The 13,466-nt window shown below is 36.7% G+C and overlaps 2 protein-coding genes across 5 annotated transcripts in view; one reads left to right on the forward strand and one right to left on the reverse strand.

Moving 5' to 3' along the window:
• LRRC19 (leucine rich repeat containing 19) overlaps nt 1-2,254 on the reverse strand; it is a 4,402-nt gene extending 2,148 nt beyond the window's left edge. The window contains exons 1-2 of the mRNA XM_011957108.1: nt 2,174-2,254; nt 308-821 (exon numbers count right to left, since the gene is read on the reverse strand). Of these exons, the coding sequence (XP_011812498.1) occupies nt 308-821; nt 2,174-2,254 (595 nt within the window). The remainder of the gene's footprint in view (nt 1-307; nt 822-2,173) is intronic.
• The window catches only part of IFT74 (intraflagellar transport 74), a 129,650-nt gene that overhangs the window by 54,670 nt on the left and 61,514 nt on the right, over nt 1-13,466 (forward strand). The gene's annotated exons all lie outside the window — the stretch shown is intronic.

Genomic DNA, 13,466 nt, shown 5'->3' on the forward strand with positions numbered 1-13,466 from the left:
CCTCCCAGGTCCAAGCGATTCTCCTGCCTCAGCCTCTCGAGTACCTGGTACTACAGGCATGTGCCACCACACCCAGCTAATTTTTGTATTTTCAATAGGGATGGGGTTTCACCATGTTGGCCAGGCTGGTCTCGAACTCCTGACCTCAGGTGATCCGCCTGCCTTGGCCTCCCAAAGTGATGCGATTACAGGTGTGAGCCACTGCGCCTGGCTGCTTCCTTTTCTTTAAAACATGATACGAGAAATTTTTCTGTGGTGGAACATTGAGTTAATCACATGTTGGTTTTGCTTAATTATGATAGCTTACCTAATGTCACATTTGATGTGTTCAACCAGTTCTGCAAATTAAATAGACTGCAAGAGCAGTTCCATAGGTTTCCATATAAAGTTATTAATTCCAGATGAAATAGTGGTGGTACATCCAAATAGCTAATCAAATTGCCTTGCAGATTCAGAAGTTTTAGGTCTCTTAGAGGCACAAATATATCAGCATTCAGTTGTTCTATTTTGTTTTGGCAGAGATGTAACTGTTTTAGTTTATTTAAGCCTAAAAATGCACCCTGTTGAATTATATAGATGGAGTTTCTACAGATATTTAAAATTTCTAGACTGGAGAGGTTATCAAAACTGTTATTATATAAGACAGTAACATTGTTCTCAATCAAGTAGAGCTCTGTGAGTAAAAAGTATGTCTGTAGAACTCTTGTGTCTGTACTATTAAGAGTAATTTGGTTGTAACTGAGATCAAGTATAGTAACATCTTTCTTGATATCTGCTGGAATCAAGGAATAATTTTTTTCAGTGAAATTACATTGGACTTCCTAGAAAAAGAAAAAAAAGAATGCATTAATCAGAAAAACATATTAATAGAATTTCCTCAAATTTCATATTTCAGCACTTAGACATTAGAAGGAAATTACTTTGGGAAAAAAACCTACTATCTAATCTTTGGTGTTATAGTAGAGCAAATCTTTTTCTTTACTGGGATGAAATACTAAAATTTAAGGATATTCTGATGCATACAATTGAACAAAGAGATTCCAATTTGTTATACGGGTATTTTCCAACTGTTATTACATGATCATTACAGAAAGTAATGCTATTGGTATATTCCCATTTATATATGTGGAAATATATGGTAAATAATAATTCTGTTAACATTTGATATTCCAGTATGCACGATTGCTTTATAGTGAGGAAATTATTTTAAACTATATGTGTTTTTAAAATCAGCAGAGCTAACAACATTATACCTAGGGCTGTTAAATAATTAATAAATAGGCTGGGCATGGTGGCTCACGCCTGTAATCCCAGCACTTTGGGAGGCTAAGGTAGGCAGGTCATCTGAGGTCAGGAGTTCAAGACCAGCCTGTCCAACATGGTGAAACCCTGTCTCTACTAAAAATACAAAAAAAAAAAAAAAAAAAAACAGCCAGGCAGGCATGGTGGCAAGCACCTGTAATCCCAGCTGCTTGGGAGGCTGAGGCACGAAAATCGCTTGAACCCAGGAGGCAGAGGTTGCAGTAAGCTGAGATCATGCCATTATACTCCAGCCTGGGCGACAGAGCGAGACTCCGTCTCAAAAGCAATCAATAAATGTCAATATATAGCTCTCTGGGTTTAACAGTTCAAAGTTTGGTGTTTTAAAAGGAAATATTTATCTTATATCAGAAATGGAGCCGTGTATTGAATTTAAAGAGCCACACAATCTGAAATACTTCCTTTATGTGGATATAGATGGAAAGAAAGAAATAGTTCTGGTTTTTACTGAATAGTAAACTGAGAATAAATAGAACTAAGAATAGTTCTTGTTTATTACTGTTTTTGCAGTTAGATTTTTTCACCAATAGTAATTCAATAGCAGTTTCCCTCATAAATACATGATTTTTTTAAAAAAAGTTTCCTACATTTTAAACAAGATTTTAGTCTTGAAACTAATTTCTGATTTTATGTGAAAATTTTCAGATCTCTCCCTTTAATCAACTTTTAAAGAACTCAGTTTTGAAAAATGAAGGCTGCTTTTGTCAAATTGGAATTTGGATATACATAGCTAAGTAAACAATTTTAGTAGGTCAGATTTTCTTTGCTTTCTTATTGCCCTTTGATATTTTACTAAATATACAGAAAATGTACCTTTGAAAATATTTTTACTATTTTGATTGTAAAAACTTACTCTTTTAGAAGACTGGATTTTGTCTGATAATAATACCATGGAGAGAGGCCAAAAGAGGATTGTGATGCCTGTGACTTTCATGTTGCAGACCTGATAGAAAAGAGAGTATTTTTATTTTGATGGTAAACTAGAACTTTAGAGATTTTAAGGACATTTTTATTTTTTGCCCTTTTGAATCTGTTTATTCTTTTTTTTTGGCTGAGACAGGGTCTCACTCTGTCACCCAGACCTGGTGGCATGGTCACAGCTCACTGCAACCTTGATCTCCCAGGCTTAAGCAGTCCTCCCAACTCAGCTTCCTAAGTAGCTGAAACACAGGCATGCGCTACCATGCCTGGCTAATTTTTAAAATTTTTGGAGAGATGGCGTCACCGTGTGTTACTCAGCCTGGTCTCAAACTCCTGGGTGCGAGCCATTTCCCCCCAGCCACTGGCGTAGCCTTGAAAAGTGCAGGGATTATAGATATGAGCCACTTATCCTGGCCTTTCAAATCTACTTTTTCTTGAAATACATAAAATGTGAAACAAGTGCATGGCCATTCACCATCCTTGGACTCTGATCTTAACAAATTAGAAAGCCCCTTTGAAGAATGAGAGACTTATTTTTATTTTTTCTTTTTAGAGAGAATTAATATCTTTAAGTGTGTCTCATTAGTTTCTAGATATGATGAAAGGAGCTTTAAAGCAATTTAAGTGGTTGTAAACTTTAAATATTTAATATATAAGTGCACAAAAGAAATTCAGGAAAATATATATTTATACATAAGTATATGCTTATGTTGATGGTCTTGATTTTTTCAATTTTAGGCATTATCTATTGGTATTAACCTTGACTTAAAACTGTGAGAGATGAGAATCTTTAGCACCCTTTTTCCCCCCCATGGTGATTTTTAAAAATTTTATTGAGGCATGATAGATATATATAGTTTTGGGGTACATGTGATAATGTAGTGCATTCATATAATTTTAAAAAATCAAATTAATGTACTTGGGGTATCCATCACGTTGAATATTTTTCTTTTTTTTATACTGGAAACATTCAAATTCTCTTCTAGCTGTTTTTAAATGTACAGTAAATTAGAGGAGAGGGAGAGCATCAGAGAATAGTTAATGGATGCTGGGCTTAATACCTAGGTGACGGGTTGATCTGTGCAGCAGACCACCATAGCACACATTTACCTATGTAACAAACCTGCACATGTACCCCGGAACTTAAAATAAAAGTTGAAGGAAAAAAATTATTGTAAACTGTAATTACCCTACTGATCTAACACTAGGCCTTCTTTTTTAAGTAAACTGTATGTTCGTATGCATTAATAAACTTCTCTGCATTCCTCCCTCCCCACCACCCTTTCCAGCCTCTGGTAACCACCAGTCTACTCTTAATCTGTATGAGATCCACTTTTTTAGCTCCCACATGCAGGTGAGAATGTACGATATTTGTCTTTTTGTGCTTGGCTTAATTCACTTAACATAATGACCTCTGGTTGCATTTATGTTGCCACAAATGACAGGATTTCATTTTTTTTATGGCTGAATAATAGTCCCTTGTATATATATGCTGCTTTTTTTTATCTGTTCATCTGTTGATGGGCACTTAGGTTGATTCCATAGTTTTGCTCTTGTGAATAGTCCTGCAATAAATGTGGGAGTGCAGCTATCTCTTTAATATAGTCATCTCCTTTTTTTAAATGTATATCCAGTGGAATTACTGGATCAAATATAAATGTAAGTGTTATATTTTTAGTTTTTTGAGGAACCTTCATTGTGTTCTCCAGAGTGGCTATACTAATTTACATTCCCAAGAGTGTATGAGGGTTCCCCTTTCTCCACATCCTCATCAGCATCCGTTATTGCCTGTCTTATTGATAGAAGCTACTTTATTGGGGGTGAGATTATATCTCATTGTAGTTTTGATTTGCATTTCCCTGAATGATTACTGATGTTGAGCATTTTTTCCACATACTTGTTTGCCTTTTGTATGTTTTTTGAGAAATGCCTATTTAGTTCTTTTGCCATGTTTACTTGGATTATTTGTTTTTTATTGGTTTGTTTTTGGCTAGTGAGTTGTTTGAGCTCCTTATATCTTCTGATTATTAACCCCTTGTTAGATGGGTGGTTTGCAAATATTTTCTCTCATTCTGTGGGTTGTCTCTTCACTTTGTTGACCATTTTCTTTGCTGCGCAGAAGGTTTTTTGCTTGGTGAAACCCCATTTGTACATTTTTGCTTTGGTTTCCTGTGCTTTTGAGGTCTTACAGACACAAAAAAATCTTTGTCCAGACCAGTGTTCTAGAGCAATTCCACAATGTTTTGTTGCAACAGTTTTATAGTTTGAGGTCTTACTTAGATTTAAGTCTTTAATTCATTTTTATTCCTGGATATGACAAGAGATAGGGGTCTGGTTTCATTCTTCCATATGTAGTTATTCAGTTTTTCCAGCACCATTCATTGAAACAACTATTATTTCTCCATTGTATGTTCTTGGCACCTTTGTTGAAGATGAGTTGGTGTAAATGCGTGTGTTTATATCTGAGTTCTCTATTCCATCCCATTGGTCTATGGATCTGTCTTTATGCCAAACCATGCTGATTTGGTTACTATAGCTTTGTAGAAAATTCTGAAGTCAGGTAGTGTGATGCCTCCAGCTTTGTTCCTTTTTGCTGAGGGTTGTTTGGCTATTTGGGATCTTTCATGGTTCCGTATGAGTTTTAGGATTTTTTTTCTACTTCTATGAAGAGCGTCACTGTATTTTGATAGGAATTGCATTGAATCAGTAAATTGCTTTGGTTAGTATTGATATTTTAGCAATGTTCTTCGACTCCATGAACATGGATTATATTTCCATTTTTTTGTATCCTCTTCAGTTTGTTTCATCAGTGTTTTATAGGTTTTGTTATGTAGATCTTTCACTTCTTTGGTTAAATTGATTGCAAGGTATTTTATAGTCTTTGTAGCTATTATAAACAGGCTTGCTTTCTTGATTTCTTTTTCAGATTCTTCACTGTTGGCATGTGTAAATTCTACCCATTTTTATATGATGATTTTGTATCTTGCAACATTACTGAATTCAGTTATCAGTTTTTACAGATTTTTTTGTGGTATATTTAGGGTGGTTTTTTAAAAAAATTTTTTTAAGTATAAGATCATGTCTGCTGGGTGCGATGGCTCGTGCCTGTAATCCCAGCACTTTGGGAGGCTGAGATGGTTGGATCACGAGGTCAGGAGTTTGAGACCAGCCTGACCAACATGGTGAAACCCCGTCTCTACCAAAAATACAAAAATTAGCTGGGCGTGATGGTGGACACCTGTAATCCCAGCCACTCAGGAGGCTGAGACAGGAGACTCACTTGAACCTGGGAGGTGGAGGTTGCAGTGAGCCGAAATCACACCACTGCACTCCAGCCTGGGTGACAGAGCGAGACTCTGTAAAAAAAAAAAAAAAAAAAAAAAAAAAGCCTGTCATCTGCAAACAAGTCTAATTTGACTTCTTCTTTTGCAATTTGGATGCCTTTTATTTCTCTCTCTTGCCTAATTGCTCTGGTCAGGACTTCTAGTACTGTGTTGAGTAAAAGTGGTGAAAGTAGGCATCCTTGTATTGTTCCACATCTAAAAGAAAGGCCTTCAATTTATCCCCATTCAGAATGGTGTTAGCTGTGGGTTTGTCATATATGGCATTTGTTATCTTGAAGTATGTTCTTTGTGTGCCCAGTTTAATGAGAATTGTATCATAAAGAGATGTTGAATTTTATCAACTGTGTTTTCAGCATTTATTAAAATAATTATATGGTTTTTGTTCTTGGTTTTATTAATGTGATATATCATGTTTATTTTATTTTATAATAATAATTATTTAAGGTAGAGTCTTGTTTTGCTGTCCAGGGTGGTTGGAAACTCCTGGACTCAAGTGTTCCTTCCACCTCAGCCTCCTGAGAAGCTGGGATTACAGGCACATATCGCTGTGCCCAGCTTACCATGTGTATTAGGCTGTTCTTGCACTGCTATAGTGAAATATTAGAGACTGGGTAATTTATAAGAAAAGAGACTTAATTGACTCGCAGTTCTGCAGGCTGTACAGGAAGCATGGTGCAGTTCATTTTTTGGGGAGGCCTCAGAAAGCTTACAATTGTGGCAGAAAGTGAAAGGGGAGCCAGCACATCACATGATGAAATCAGAGCAAGGAGGAGAGAGTGGGAAAGGAGGTGCCACACACTTTTAAACAACCAAATCTCTTGTGAACTCAGAGCAAGATCTCACTTATCACCAAGGGGATGGCCCAAAGCCATTCATGAGGGATCTGCCCTCATTATCCAAACACCTCCCACCAGGCTTCATCTCCCACACTGGGGATTACAGTTCAACATGAGATTTGGATAGGGACAAATATCCAAACCATATTGTCATGCCTATTGATTTGCATATGTTGAACTATCTTTGCATCTCTGGAATGAATCTCACTTGGTATGGTGAATAATCTTTTTAAAGTATTGTTGAATTTGGTTTGCTGTTATTTAGTTGAGGGTTTTTGCATCTGTGTTCTTCTGGGATATTGGACTGTAGTTTTCATTTTTGTTGTGTCCTTGTCTAGTTTTGGTATCCGGGTCATGCTGATCTTGTAGACTGAGTTTGGAAATATTCCCTTCTCTTTAATTTTGTTTGAAGAGTTTGAGTAGAATTGGTATTAGTTCTTCTTTAAATATTTTATAGGATCTAACAGTGAAGGCAATGAAATATACTTAATTCTCCAATTAAAAGGCATAGTGCTGACTGGAAGCTACTAACTGGCTGTTTAAAGGAGTCTGGTACCTCCTCCTCTTGTTCCTGCTCCTTCTCTCTGCCATGTGACACACCTGCTTCACCTTCGCCTTCCACTGTGACTAAGAGCTTCCTGAGGCCTCACCAGAAACTGAGTAGATATTGGTGCCATGCTTTTGCAACTTGTGGAACTGTGAGCCAAATAAACTTCTTGTCTTTATAAATTATCCAATGTCAGGTATTCCTTTATAGCAATGAAAAATGGACCAACATATCATGGTTCCCTGTTCGCTATGTCTTTTTTTTTTTTTTTTTTGGAGGCAGAGTTTCACTCTTGTTGCCCAGGCTGGAGTGCAATGGCACAATCTCGACTCTTTGCAACCTCTGCATCCTGGGTTCAAGCGATTCTCCTGCCCCAGCCTCCCAAGTAGCTGGGATTACAGGCATGCACCACCACGCCTGGCTAATTTTGTATTTTTAGTAGAGACGTATTTTGTATTTTTAGTATTTTTTCTCCATGTTAGTCGGAATGGTCACAAACTCCTGACCTCAAGTGATCTTCCTGTCTTGGCCTCCCAAAGTGCTGGGATTATAGGTGTGAGCCACCACACCGGGCCTGTTGGCTGTTATTTCTTGTAGATATATATATGTATCATTGCATTGTCAGATTAGTTGTTTATTCCAATATTCTCTGTGTGGCTTATTTTGTTTTTTATTGAATATATTTGCTTAGAGAGTCTTTTATCACTAGGTTGCTGCCTCCTTTTCAGCTTTAGATGGCACCTTAAGCCCAGCTTCACCTTGGCTCTGGTAAATGACCAGAGCACTGCTCTTCCTGAATGGGAAGGTTCCAGGGGATATCCTGGTAGTGTGGGAAGGGTGGCTAGAGGTTCATGCCCAGCCAGCCTTCCCACACTAGAGACCTGTGGAGCCAACCTCCTACAAAGTGGTGCTGTTGAACAGCCACTCTGATGTGGTGTCGCTTTGGCTGAGTTACAGAGCAGTTTCCAGAGCTGGGGCTGGTAATCCTGTCTCTCCTCTTTGTCTCTACATGTCCTCAGGAATATTTCTCTCTCCAGGCACTTGAGATGTTTCCCATGGGTTAAAGCAGGGACAAGTCTCCTGCCAGGGAATACAAGATGGTGGGTAGAAACTGTGATTTGGGGGAAATTTTCCCACATGCTTTGTGCTAGGTTGAATGGGGGGAGGGGCATTGTGGATATGGACGTCCAATTCTCTTACTATCTGCTCAAAGTTTGTTCACTTCTCTGTGGCCCTAGAACTGTCTCATCTTCACATTTGAATTCTGGTATATTGCTGGTAATTATCTCAGGTCTGTATATTTGTTTTTGGTTTTCTGTAGAGGGGTGTGAAGCCAGCTTGCTTCTTGGCCACCATTTTGGAATTGACAGCCCCTTCAGCTCTCTTTCAAATACCCCCTCCCTTCATCTCCAACACATCAAATATATACTTCCTATGTCTTTATCTCCTAACATAGTTACTTGTAATTTTGGTTAGATGAGTATTCAGTGTTTGTACTATCGTGAATGATTGAACTCACTCAATAAAAAGCTGTTATTGGCTAAGCCATGTAACAGGATCACTTTTCTGTTGATGCACCCTTTTTGTTTCCTCCAAACTAATTGTACTGTTTTTTCATGTGCTTAGTTTTCTTGTTATGACCAAACTCTCCCCTAGCATATCTGTCATTTGTTTATGGATATTAAGTATTTAACCTGTTTCATCAGCTTAAAAAGTCCCTCCCAGAGCCTGCTACCATCCTCTAATCTGGAGGAGCTAGCTGATCACTAGGCCTTCTGCACAACTGTTTACTTCCACCCTCATCAAAGAGTCTACCTTTTGCCTTTGTTACTGGGTACTTATTTTCTAGAACGCCCTGTCTGGTTTATTGCCTTTCTTCAATGGAGCTTCCTCAGTAGCTTCTAGAGAATGTGGATAGGAGGGAAAACTTTTTAGACTTGGAAAGATATTTTGACTAGAGATAGAATTCTAGGTAAGAAGTAATTTTCCTTCAAAATGTTGATGGTATTACCCTACTGTCTTTGAGTTTCTAGTATTACTGTTAAGAAATATACCATGTCATTCTAATTATTTATCTAAGCTCTTAAAATCAATACTATATTCATTATCCTGTGTCTTTCCCGCCACCACACCTGGCTAATTTTTTTGTATGTTTAGTAGAGACAGGGTTTTACCATGTTAGCTAGGATGGTCTCGATCTCCTGACCTCGTGATCCACCACCTCGGCCTCCCAAAGTGCTGGGATTACAGGCATGAGCCACCACACCTGGCCTGTTTTCATGTATTAAACTGGGTACTTGGTCAGTCTTTTCCATCTAGAAGCTATGTCACTCAGTTTTGGGAAATTTTCTGAATTATCTCATTGATGATATAGTTTTCTTTATTTTTTAAAATAAAATTTCACTTTTTTTTTTCTAGAATTTCCTCAATTGGGTGTTGGACCTCCTGGAATGATTTTAAAACCTTTACTGTCCTACATTTTATCTCAATGTGTTTTTTGCTTTCCTTTCTGGGAGACATCCTCAACTTTATCTTCACATTCTTCTATTAATTTTTTATTTCTATTAATTTTTTATTTTTTAATTCTAAGAGCTTTTTTGTTTCAGAATATTTTCTTTATTAGTATTCTGTTGCATGAATATATTATATTTTCTTGTTTATCATTGTGCCTTTTGTTATGTACCTTTTGTTTGAATAGCCTCTATATCCTTAGATTGTATTTTTCCAGTTATCTTTGGGCAGTGTCCTTTATATTGGAGGCCTTCTTCTTAGTCTGTTAATATTTTATTTAGGGTGTATGTGTGAGAGTGGGAAACTAAAAAGCTGATAGGAAAATGTATTTGTGTGGGTCTCATTGTTTCTAGACTTGACCACGGAGTGTAACTGCTGGACTGTTTTCTTAGGGAATGTCATTATCCACAAAATGACTCTTCTGATTTACTGCCTGAAGAGATAATGGCCTGGTAGCCAGCATTCTGAGTGCTAAGTGATAAAAAAGCTGGATTTATATCAATATTTAGTATGGAAACTATAACTTAATCTCAACAATGCCTTTGCACTCACTTGTGCCCATTGCCCAAATTCCCTTTGTTTTATTCTCGTGGCTTGGGGGATCCTCTAATCTGCTTGTGTAGAAAAGGAACATTATCTGGCTAGACAGACAGAGAGGAATTAGCCTCTCCTCTACTTTCAGAATACCTGGTGCTGCCAATTTCTGGGCTATTTAGAGTTTCTGCAGTGCAATTCAAGTGGCTCTCAGCTTTTCTCATTGCTGACTTGGGAAATTTTTGTTTTCCTAGTCAGTTTCCACTCAGCTATTAGGTTTCTGGTTTCTAGGTTTCATTGCTATTGCCTCCTGTTCCATTCTGTTTGTCCTTGTGAGTTTATATCCCTTTTTACCTTTTATTTTCATGTTAATCAGGTTTTGAACACAATTTAAAGTTAATGGGTGCATTTAAGGTTTCAGCTTTGCCTAGAAATCGACATTTATTGGACTGTACTCTTCTTGCCAAATAGTTACTTTTTTATTTGGTCATTTTATTCATGACCTTGATGTTTCTTGTTCTTTATCTCTGTTTTCTTAAAGTCAATTTTAGAAACCCTTTTGCAAACAAATTATCCGTTTGAAAATATATAAATATATTCTGTCATCCTTAAGGGTGTTCAGAAATTGAGCATTCTTACAGCATTTGTTACAATTAGTTACTTAACGATTTTTTTAAGGAAAGTTTATTTCATACAGCAGGTAATAGAAAAACTAATCAGAGTAGGCCGGGCGCAGTGGCTCACGCCTATAATCCCAGCACTTTGGGAGGCCGAGGCGAGCAGATCACCTGAGGTCAGGAGTTTGCGACCAGCCTGGCCAACATGGCGAAACCCCATCTCTACTACAAATACAAAAATTAGCCGGGTGCAGTGGTGGGTGCCTGTAATCCCAGCTACTTGGGAGGCTGAGGCAGCAGAATTGCTTGAACCCGGGAGGCAGAAGTTGCAGTGAGCTGTGATTGTGCCACTGCACTCCAGCCTGGGTGACAGTGAGACTGTTTCAGAAAAAAAAAAAAGAAAAACTAATCAGAGTAAGCAAGAATCCATGCAGCATACTAAAGTCTCTCACCTCGTTAGCAATAAGGAATTTACTGCTATTTTAGTGCTAATCTGTTCTAGTCAGCTTCCTCATTGCCTTCGATTTGTTAATCCATTTATGCTTATTCCCCTTCTGCCTTCCCTCCTTCCATAGTTAAATCAAATTTGTTAGAAAAAGCTACTCTGCCTCTTATATTTTATAAAATTTGGATGTAGATCATAGTAGAATCCCTTTTAGAGCCAGAAGTGCATTTAAGCTATCACTTATTCAAGAAGATTGCCCACAGAAGAGGGATGCCTAAATCATTTACAAAAGGTAGTTTACCTGTGTTTAATGATTCCTAGGTATAGGTGTTCAGCTTCTTCAATGGCTTGTTTCAGTATTTCTCAATGATATGGTGACATACTTACTGATGTCTCTGGTAGGATGCAGAGGTGACTGAGGAGAGGTGAGTTAAGGGAAGTGCTATGTTTTTCCAGAAACAAATAGGATGGGGATAGTGAAAGAAAGCAAATGGGCTACAAAGAAAACTAACTAGATTTAAGTTAAAAGTTGATATGAAATAGAAGCAGGTGAACAAAGTAATAGAGGCAAGGCATGACTGTGAGCTTATGTGGAAATGGAGACAGAGTATAGTTTTATATTTATTATCTGTATCTGCTATTTAATGCTAATAATTGTTTTCTCAAGTGTGCTAAAAGAAAAAAATCATAAGGATTAGAAAAGGATTTTTTTTCTTTTCCATTTGGAAGATCTTAGAAGCAGTGTATATGGTAGATTCTGTACAGGAAAGCGTTCAACAAATGTAGAGCATTGTTAGGTCTGAAGCTGTGAAATACATTGATTGATCCATACTATGCGTGAGAGTTTTCACATATTTGTGTGCCTTTTGAGAGGAGAAAGATTGTAAGAGGGGGTGAATGTTGATTTTCATGACACTATTCAAATCCCCAGACAAAGTATTTGCTAGCATTATTGGGTGTCTTAAAAAAAGAAAAATCATATAGGCAAAATAGCTAGCCAAGTAAATAATGCAGAAACCATCCATGAGTCAGTTTAGCCTATTTCAACCGTTGGTTTTAAAGGAAGTCAGTTATTGTTGCTTTATTTCTCCTTTTGGAATATTTTCTAATTTGGATTTTTTTTTGAAATGATAGTTGAGTTTCATATAGTGATTACTTAGGAACTAATATAAAATAGATAACTGGAATAGAAAATGGAATATCATTTTCTTTTGTTATTTCACAAAATTACGTGCATTTTTACCTACCATATGATCTACGTTACTGGAACAAAAAAAGAGCTTTACTCAAAGGAAATGGTAGATACTGAAAAAGAAGCATTGTTCTTAATAAAGTTTCAAGTACATGTTTCTTAAGTTATTTATTTTATATGATTATTATATGCTATGAAATAAAGAGGTGCTCCAATTATTTTGGTTTTGTTAAATAAAATCTAAATGTAGTTTTTCCATTAAATATTTTAGATATTTATGCCAGAATTCAATGTATTTAGAGTACGATGTTAATAATACACAATTAACTTCGTTTCCTTATTTATTGTGTAGATTTTTTCAAATTTAAAACCTTTTGTAATGGAAAATTTCAAGGAAAAAAACCTAAGTAAGGAGAATAGTTATCGCCCTGCTTCAATAATTATCAACTCATGGCCAGTCTTTTTTTTTATCTTGCAAATAGGCTTTTAGACTAATGTCACTTCAGAATGCTCTGTGATTAACGTATTTTAAAATAAAAAATCTTATAAATTTGATTGGCTAGATGAAACCTTCCCCCCTCCCCCAAAACAATTACTTAGTATTGTATTCTAACTTTATTTAGGAAAGACCCTTTGGCCATGTCCCAGGTATATAGTATTTTTGAGGTAGACCATGTGAAAATATAATCACATTTTCTTATTTTTCATCACTTCTTAAAGGCAAAGATTGTTGTACAGACTTAACAAACTTAAATATGATTTTTTAAAAAATACAACAATAACCAAAGCTATAAATATATAGAGCTTACCTTTTTTCTTTTGTCTCTAAGACTGGTGTGCTAAAGGAAATTACTCTGTTTCTTCAACAGCATTAAAAAAAGTATATCCTATGATTACATTTCACTTTGTTTTAACCTTTGTACCCTGTGAACAGGTGACCAAAAAAAAAAAAAAACTAGACTTCCTTAGCAAAACATTGACTAGAAGAATAATTTCTTAAAGTTGTCTTTTCCTTTTTTTAGTGTAACAAGTAAGACTGTTTGCCTAACCTTTGTGTTTCTTTCTTTCTTTCTTTCTTTCTTTCTTTCTTTGAGATGAAGTCTCGCTCTGTCACCCAGGCTGACTGCACACCAGGCTGGAGTGCAGTGGCATGATCTTGGCTCAATGCAACCTCCACTTCCTGGGTTCAAGCAGTTCTC

Source organism: Colobus angolensis, unplaced genomic scaffold, assembly GCF_000951035.1.
Source record: "Colobus angolensis palliatus isolate OR3802 unplaced genomic scaffold, Cang.pa_1.0 Scaffold436, whole genome shotgun sequence".
Classification (NCBI taxonomy): domain Eukaryota; kingdom Metazoa; phylum Chordata; class Mammalia; order Primates; family Cercopithecidae; genus Colobus; species Colobus angolensis.